General features: G+C 37.7%; 1 protein-coding gene across 1 annotated transcript; it reads left to right on the top strand.

Moving 5' to 3' along the window:
• The first annotated feature begins 2122 nt into the window (after positions 1-2122).
• On the top strand, positions 2123-3076 carry LOC101401693 (olfactory receptor 5B12-like). The gene has a single exon (XM_014793177.2). The coding sequence runs from the start codon at positions 2123-2125 to the stop codon at positions 3074-3076; it is 954 nt and encodes a 317-aa protein (XP_014648663.2).
• Positions 3077-10045: the final 6969 nt, after the last annotated feature.

Here is a 10045-nt window from a genome sequence, read left to right as displayed (position 1 = left end):
CTACCCAAACTGTAGAAAACTTTCCACAGTGCCCTCTGGAATTTATAGTCAGTCATCAACATAACCAACAATATACACTTAATTTTTCCTCTGAAAGTTCCCTTTACCTATTTGGTATAACTGAAATCCATGTTCTGGGATAGTGTTTCCCTTGAAATCACCTCAAGTGGTAGCAATTTTCTCTCCCACTTTCCTTTTAACACTGTATTGCCTCATGTTCTTGACTTTGTTGACTGTATAATACTCCGATTTTTTTTTTTCTCCAAACTCTTTCCTTTGGTGATGTTATTTAGTCTTGTGAATTTAATATGATATATATTTGTTGAAAAATTAGAAATTGCCAATAGACTTCAAATTAATATAATCTAATGCTGCCTGTCCTCTCCTCTGAACTCTAAACTTGTATATTCTGGTGTTTATGCAACATTTCTACTTGAATGGTAAAAAGAATCTCAAACCCAGCATGACTAACCTGCAATGGCCTCTCTTGGTTTTTTTTTCAAACGCCTGCTGCTTCTACATCATCCCTTCTATCACTATACAAAAAAATGGAGTCATCATTCTTCTCTCTTTCTCTAATGCCCTATATTCAATATATCAGGAAATCCAGCCAACTCTACTTTTGAAATATATCCAGAATTGGATAATTTATCATTACATCTCATATATTAATGAGGTTAACACAAAGGAACACGCAATGGGTGAGATCACAGGATCCCAGTTTTTCTTTTTTTTTAATTTATTGTTTATTGCAGTAACATTGGTTTATGACATTGTAAAAATTTCAGGTGTACATCATTGTACTTCTATTTCTGCATAGATTACATCATGTTCACCACCAAAATACTAATTACAACCCATCAGCACACACATGTACCGAATTATCCCTTTCACCAGAGGGGAAGGGGGGAGGGAGGATCCCAGTTTTCATCCTAACATGGAAGCCGTCCTTAACATCACCTATGATTTGGATCGCTAGATAGAGCCTGTCACTCTTTTCAAAAACTGTACATTAAACTAGATTTTAGATATAACATTATCTACATTTAAATAATGTGTTTAAAGTGTCAGACAATATTATCTCCATTTTAACAGCTGGTGCAACTGAGACCCAGACACATTAGTTAATAATCAAGGTGATTCAGCAAATAAATGGATTCTTACTTGACATAGCTGGACTAGTCACTATATAGGTAGAAGAAGAATATCGTGTGAAAAATAGAAGGAAGATATGGAAGGAATATGAGAGTGGAAGGAATTTGGGACAAAGGCAAATGGAATGGGTGAGGACATAGGACATTAGATTTCACACTTATCTGGAATCCCTCTGTTACAGCATCCACTTCTCAAATCCGTTCACAGATCAATCACTCTGCCCTAGTCATAACGTGTGAGAACTTACAATGTCCGTTTGTGTGGTCAATCCAGTTCGATGATGAGTTCAAGGGAAAATTGATCGCCAAGTAATATTGAGCAATACCCAACGACAGTCATCCAGTATATGGTGGAGCCAAAGTTTGCATCCAGATATCTCTAGTCTCGACTCATACTTTTAACTTTTATTCTCTAGATGACTTTACTCCTGTATATGATTTTCTATAGTATCCCACTGTGTGGTAATTACACATTCTATGTATCTTATTCTCCTGTAAGATATTGAAGGCTAGAACATGATATATAAAACTATCTTTTGCTAACATATAATACTAAGCTTGATACAATGGAGATTATGGCAAAAGTGGTGATTCAAGTGAAATGAATTAAATTAGGCTAAATCTACTTTATTACGTGGATATTTTTTGTTAATGTTTGAAAATCTGAATTGAGAGGCTAACATAAACCCATCAGGAACAATCCTGTCATTTTGCATATCGTTCCATCTCTGCACTCTAGTTTAATAACTTATGAAGTTAGAAGAATGGGTTATATTATATCCAAAATACTTTGGGTTAGGACCATCTATAGTCTATCATTTTTTTAAAATTACATTTTGTTGTTATTCGCCTGTTAAATTCAGAGAATACTGATATAAGTTATATATTGGACATAATGATGGCTCTAATCACAATTACTATCCAGATCCTCTTTTCTCGTTGCTATAGGGCCTTCACATAATCCACAAATGACCCCAATGGAGAACAGTACAGAGGTGACTGAATTCATTCTTATAGGGATAACTGATGACGCAGAACTGCAGATCCCACTCTTTATAATGTTCACTCTCATCTACCTCATCACTGTGATTGGGAACTTGGGGATGATCATGTTGATCCTGCTGGACTCTCGTCTCCACATTCCCATGTACTTCTTCCTTAGTAATCTCTCTCTGGCGGACTTTGGTTACTCCACAGCTGTCACTCCCAAAGTGATAGCTGGATTCCTTATAGGAAACAAAGTCATTTCCTACAATGCATGTGCTGCTCAAATATTCTTTTTTGCAGTCTTTCTCATTGTAGAAAATTTTCTCTTGGCCTCAATGGCCTATGACCGCCATGCAGCAGTGTGTAAACCACTACTTTATACCACCATCATGACAACAAAAGTGTGTGCATGTCTAGTCATAGGCTGCTACGTCTGTGCTTTCCTGGATGCCTCCATCCTCACTGGGGACACATTCAGTCTCTCTTTCTGTAGGTCCAATGTGATTCATCACTTTTTCTGTGATGTTCCTTCTCTCCTGGCTCTCTCATGCTCAGACAACTACAATAGTGAGATGGCTGTATTTGTTTTGGTGGGCATCAACGTCATCTTTTCTGTCCTGGTCATCTTGATCTCTTACCTGTTTATATTTATCATCATCCTGAGGATGCGCTCATATGAAGGAAGCCGGAAGGCCTTTTCCACCTGTGCTTCTCACCTCACTGCTGTCTCCATCTTTTATGGGACAGGTATCTTCATGTACTTACAGCCAAGCTCCAGCCATTCCATGGACACAGACAAAATGGCATCAGTGTTCTATGCCATAGTCATTCCCATGCTGAATCCACTTGTCTACAGCCTGAGGAACAAAGAGGTCAAGACTGCCTTTAAAAAGGCTGTGGGGAAGACTAAGTCTTCTATAGGATTCATATTTTAACTGTATAGAATCGACAATAAGACATTCATACAGTTCAGATCCATCTAGGGAAAATATTAACTTCGTAGGCTAGCAAGTTTATAAATTCCTGAAGTATTTTTCCCCGGTTCTCTATTCTGTCTACAAGTTGTCCTGACAAATATGAGATTTCAGGAATAATAGCTTAGGAAGAATCAACATGAACTTAGAATTCTTATTTTAAAATTTCTCCTTAATTATGTTTTACTACTTGTTTACATAATCATCCACACCCCTCTATGCACATTTATAGTTGCATATATAGATACGTACATGCCCACAGATACCTCATTCATGCAAAGCCCATGTAACTTGCATACCCATGAATGGACAGAGGAATGAGTTCAAGAGATAAATGGAATTATTCTATTTATATGATAATTTAAAACAATGATTTTGTTGTCTGATAATACATCCTTCAATATGAACTTACAAAATTTTAATAGAAATAAAAGTCCCTACTTGTGTGATTTTTTAATTTTATTTTTAAAAACTTTTTATATGAAAGTATTTCATTTTAACATACTTAAAATTGTTTCAAACATCCTCGGTATAGGTTTATTACTGCAAGTTTTTGTTTGTTTTGTTCCTTTTCAATGATTATTAATGTCATTATATGGGCATCTTTATTTAGCTCAATTTCCCACCTTTATTGACTCATTATCCAGAATCAATACCTTTATGTGGCAATTTTAATAAAGGAAGCAAACCAGAGTGAAAGAAAAGGGAAACAACAATAAAAGTGTATTTTCGTTCACTGAAATAAAAATAATAACATTTAATATTAAGGTAAGGCTTGACTCTTTGTCTTCAGATGCTCAGCCAAGGACACATTTCATATTCCTTCCTTCACATATACAGCCAGGTCGCCAACTTACAGGTCCACATTCACCTAAATTAGAGGTGGACCTGACTGTCCTTGTTGGTCTCTAAGAATTATCTAGCCTAGCTTTTATAATTTCAGTCTCTTAGCACACTAAGAATCATTCAGAGGTGTGATAACAATTATGAAGATGTCTTTTAAAAAGGAATATATTGGGCTGGCCTGATGGTGTAGTGCTTAAGTTTGCACACTCTGCTTCTGCAGCCTGGGGTTCATGGGCCCAGATTCCGGGTGTAGACCTACACCACTCATCAAGCCATGCTGTAGTGGTGACCCACATACAAAAAATAGAGGAAGATTGGCACAGATGTTAGCTCTTGGACAATCTTCCCAAGCAAAAAAGAGGAAGATTGGCAACAGACGTTAGCTCAGTGTCAATCTTCCTCACCAAAAAAAAAATAGGAAAATATTATCTTATTTTATTGAGTCTAAGAAAGATGTCTTTGAATTATCAATACTCTGCATATTGGTTATTCTTTGAATATCCCCTTCCCATCTAAATGAGTTAGAATACATTTAAAACACATATAAAAATATATTATTTTAAACCTTAGACTCCTATGTGGGAAGAGTGAAGTATACTTTGTTCCATGTGGTGTCTGGAAGCTAGCATTTAGGACTTCTGTGGTTTGACATGAAGTGCCTACACACCTTGTTATGACGTGGTAGAGATATTTAAATATATTGGACATATTCTTTAGAACCAAATGAAAGATCAAAGCAAGAAAACGTCTCTCCTCATAAGGAAATTTTTTCCTTTTGTAGAATCGGAACTGGGATCTCCAATCTCTCAAAGTTATTCTCATAAAATGCTAAAACGTGGGGAAGTTTATGTCCAAGATGGTGATATAAGAGTCTCCTGAACTTGCTTCTTCACATGGACACACTGAATCTACAGTTACACATTAGGTAATTTCCTCTGACAGAAATACAGAAATTAGCTGAGCAAGTCCTTCAAAAAAGTGAGAAGGAGAAAATATTCACATCATCCACATTGAAATGGATTTTGAGACACACTCTCATCTTTAACTCCCACCACCAGCATAGCGCCATAAAATCAGGAGGGAACTCTCAAATCCCAGCTTCTTCCTGAGGAGCAAAGCGTTTAAACCCCACATCTAGCACCCCAATTTTTAAGATTCCTTTCTGAGGGGCAGGTGCCCCAAGCACCTAGATTTGAAAGCCAAAGGAGCTTGCATCCACAAGACCCACTAGACTATAACAAGTAAAGAAACAGTTCTTAATGAGCTCATGAGGATTTGCGCTGGCTCTCCCCAAAGGGCTCAATACAGAGGGAGCAGGCAAAGAATGCTCATGTCCCAGGATGCCTATTTGCATACTTTAAAATCTGTTGCCTTGGGGCCGGCCCAGTGGAGCAAGCAGTTAAGTGCACGCACTGTGCTGCAGCGGCCCGGGGTTGCCGATTTGGATCCCGGAAGTGCACTGAAGCACTGCTTGTAGAGCCATACTGTGGCGCATCCCATACAAAGTAGAGGAAGATGGGCACAGATGTTAGCTCAGGGCCAATCTTCCTCAGCAAAAAGAGGATGATTGGCATCAGATGTTAGCTCAGGGCTGATCTTCCTCACTAGAGAAAAAGAAATCTGTTGCCTTAGGGTCAGTCTTCTAATTTAGTACACATCTAGGGCCTGACCTCAATCCTCCCTGGAGACCAGGGAAGCCAGCAGACACCACCTGCTCCCCTTTCTCTAGGCCACTACAAATCACCAATATCTCCCTAGAAGGTGCTCATACACATGTCCCGTGCTCCATATTTTGCAGCTACTGCCCAAGAAACAGACCCCTAGATTGCCTAGCTCTGATACCCAATGGTGCCTGCATTCACAAGTCCCACAGGAGTGTAGCAAAGAAACAGCTTTTAACCAGCTATCCTCCCAGGGCTCAGTGCACAGGGAACAGTTGGAAATGCACATCTCCCAGTCTTTCCCTGAAAGAGGTCTATTTACACACTTTAAAGGCTGCTTTCTTGGGGTCAGACTTCTAATTTAGCATGCATCTAGGAACTGACTGATTCTCCCCAGAGACTGGGGAAGCCAGCAGATACCACCTTTGCCTTCTCATTCAAGATAGCTACAAATTGCCAATATCTCCCTGGAAAGAGCTTGTACACACATTTGGTGCCCCAGTTATTGCAACTGCCACCCAAGGGACGAGCCCCTGGATCATCATGCATTCATGAGTCTCAAAGGACTGTAGCAAAAAAAGAAGCAGTTATTAATGGGTGCAGGAGCACTCCCTCCCCCAACTATACACCTGAGTCTAGCACAAAGGGAGCAGGCAAAAAAACCCATCTCTCAGTTTCTACCTGGAAGTGCCCTGACTATATACTTTTCCAGCTACTGCCTGAAGGATTGGCTTCCGATAGGCCTGCATCTAGGTGCTGACTGAGATCCTCCCCTCTGAGACACTGACAGATTTTGGCACACCATCAGAAACAGGGAACCACTAAGAACAAAGAAGGCAGCTTGGGCGATCACAAAGGTTTGAAAGACAACCAGGAGGTCATGCTGGGCTGATTAATAAGGTTCCTCTTCTACGTGAGACCACTCAAAACAAGACTGGGAGAGACGGTTATTTTATTTTATGTGCAGGAAACAGCAAAGAAAGCCAAGAAAAATGAAGAAACAGAAGAGTATGTTCCAAACAATATTATAAGATAAAACTCCAGAAAAAGACCTTAATGAAATGGAGATAAGTGTTTTACCTGATAAAGAGTTCAAAATAATTTTCATAAAGATACTCACCACAGTCAGGAGAACCATGCATGAACAAAGTGAGAATTTCCACAAAAGGATAGAAAATATAAGAAAGTACCAAACAGAAATCACAGAGCTGAAGAATACAATAGCTGAACTGAAAAATTCAACTGAGGGGTTCATCTGCAGACTAGATCAAGCAGAAGAAAGGATAAGCAAACTCAAAGACTGAGCAGTGGAATTCATCCAATCAGAGGAGCAAAAAGAAAAAAGAATAAAAAAGAGTGAAGATAGCATAAGGGACTTGTGGGACACCATCAAGTGGACCAATATATACATTATAGGGGTCCCAGAAGGAAAAGAGAGAGAGAGAAGGGCAGAAAGCTTATTCAAAGCAGTAATAACAGAAAAATTCTCTAACCTGGGGAAACAGATGTCCAGATTAGGAAGCTCAGAGAGTTCCAATTAAGACACATCAAAAGAGCCCCACACTGGGACACATTATGATTAAATTGTCAAAAGTTAAAGACAAGGAGAGAATCCTAAAAGAATGAAGAGAAAAACAGCTTGTTACATACAAGATAAATTCCGTAAGACTATAAGCAGATTTTTCAGCAGAAACTTTGCAGGCCAGAAGAGAGTAGCGCAATAAATTCAAAGTGCTGCAAGAAAAAAACTGCCAACTCTACATAGCAAAGTTGTCCTTCAGAATTGAAGGATAGGTAGAGTTTTCTAGATAAGCAAAAGCTGAAGGAGTTGATCTCCACAGACCAGCCTACAAGTAATGTTAAACAGTCTTCTCAAGCTGAAACTCTGTATTTTTAGCCCCCACACTCCCCCACACACACGTCAGTTATCAGTGAAGTTGTTTTAAGTTGTTAAAATAGACAGTTACAAATACAAGATGTTTTATGTAAGCTTTATGGTAACCACAAAACAAAAGCCTATAGTAGATACACAAATGATGAAGAGGAAGGAATCTAAGCTTACCATTATAGAAAACCATCAAATCTCTAATAAAGAGACAAAGAGAAGAAAGGACTCACTGTTATTTTTTTTGACAATAATATTTAGTTGTTTTCTGGCTGCTTTTTAACTATTTTAATTGTTATTTTTATTGATGTTCTTAGGTGTATTTTAATTCTTTTATTGAGATAAAATTAACATAACATTGTCTAAGTTTAAGATATACAATGTGTTAATTTGATACATTTACATATTGCAATATGATTACCACTATAGCATTAGCTAACACTTCTATGAGGTCATATAATTATCATTCTTTCATTACCCTTTTGTGGTGAGGACGTTTAAGATCTAGTCTCTTAGCAACTTTGAAGTATATAATAGAGTTTATGAACTATAATCGCTATATGATGCATTGGATCTCCAGAATTTATTCATCTTCTAATTGCAGGTTGGTAGTCTTTGAATACAGAGCTCTCGAAAAATCCCATTTAATAAAGATGTCTTTTTTTGTTTTGTTTTGGAAAAATATTATCAGGTATCTCTTTATGTATTGTTTCTACCATATTATCTTTTCCCTTCCTTTCTTAGTCTTCAAATCACGTACAAACAACGTTTTCACCATGTCTCTCATGCCTCTCATGCTCTTTTCTTTGGTTTCTATCTGTGTTTTGCTCCATTTTTTAGCTTGGGTATTCTCTACTGAGCTCTTTACTACTTTACTCTTCTGCTGTGCCTAATATGCTTTAAAGCCAAATATTGAGTTCTTATATTTAGTAAGAAAATAAGCAGTTTACCTCAATCCATTTCTCTTTTCCTGGTACTTTGGTTCCTCAATTAATGACTGCCTTGGTTGTTCTTAAATGTCTTTACACAACCATTTTTTTTTAATGTATTTAGTTTCTACAGTTGTACTCACTGGCAGAATTAGGCTATTGCCATCTACATGGTTATAAGCCCTGATAGTCCTTTTTACCAAATTATATGCCAGATTTCTTGGCCATAAGCTGACCCATGAAAGAGCTAAGATCAATGTATATACATCCTGTAACTTAACCTACTTCTCTTTTTAATGACAATTATCACAAATCTATTTACTATGTAACATCTTATTAATTGCTCTACATTAGATTATAAATAGGTTCATGAGGGCAGTTAGTTGATACATCTGTCCAGTGACTTTTGAAATGAATTGATTTGAAAATTCCCTTATATCTGAAGGAAGGAGAGATGGGACACTTTTTTAAATTAACTCACTGGATGACTAAGTATTCCAGATTATTGCCTTCTTTATTTAGCAAATATAGAGTTTCTGAAGCAAACTGAATTTTCTCGTACTACTAGACATTATATCTATATTACCTGCCTATCTGTATCTCTCTCTCTCTCTCTCTCTATCTCTTCCCAACCATATCTCGTCTCATTTGATCCTCCCCACTCTACCCTATATTATCATGCTCTGATGTAGATAGTACTATTATCTCTTCTTTACTATAGGTGTTTTACAAAGATGTCATAGGTAGAAAATTGAAAAGTCTGATGTTTAAGATCAGAAGTATTTCTGTGCACAATCTATGCTCACAATCATCACACTGTATAGATGCTGGTGACAACATGGACCTAAAGGAAAAAAATGTTCTGATTGATTTACAGTAGTAAGAACAGCAGGTATTCCTGTCTGGAAAAGACAAAAAGACATTAGCCACATGGGATGGTGATGACTGAGACATGAACAGGCTGAATACCTTGGTGTAGGAGTATTCCACTCAGTCATGTCTCAATAGCATAGAGGTTATTTATTCACAACCTCTAGGTAAATCACAGGAACTACTCACACTCTCATTGGTTTTTAAACCCACAGACTGTAAGTATTTCTTTTTGGATATGATGGATACTCCTCAAGAAATGGCAATGGCTTTTCTCATAATGATACACGTTCCCAACAATTAGTTTCCAATTTGAAGCTAATTTTGAATCTCAACGGTCACTGCTTCTGCCAGGACAATATTTGAGCTATCCTCATGACGTGCCTATTCTGGTCATGTGATCCAGACCAATAAACCTGGTATCGAGGATAGGTGTATTTGGTTTTATTCATGTTTTATTCTGAGCGGATGCTGAAATGGCAAGTGCCAAGGAAGAGGCCTTGCTATATATGCTGCAGACACATTGGCTTCTTTTAGATTCTGCCAACTTTTTTGAGCTTTGGAGCGATTATTACATACTTTCATTTTCCTTTGAATGATTTCTCACACTGGTTCTTTGTCATTTGTAGGCTTGGCTGAAATGAAAACTCTGGACTTTTCCTTCCGGCCTGAGGCTCACCTAACATCAGACACAGGCCACACTTAGAAGTTTGCTTCTTTTTTTTACTATAATTGTGCA

Source organism: Ceratotherium simum, chromosome 34 (genome assembly GCF_057802395.1).
Source record: "Ceratotherium simum simum isolate JZ-2026a chromosome 34, ASM5780239v1, whole genome shotgun sequence".
NCBI lineage: Eukaryota > Metazoa > Chordata > Mammalia > Perissodactyla > Rhinocerotidae > Ceratotherium > Ceratotherium simum.
This window is presented reverse-complemented; position numbering and strand designations above follow the sequence as displayed.

Bases quoted from the DNA above. Each gene is read 5' to 3' on its own strand.
- LOC101401693 (XM_014793177.2), top strand. From the start codon at position 2,123: ATGACCCCAATGGAGAACAGTACAGAGGTGACTGAATTCATTCTTATA.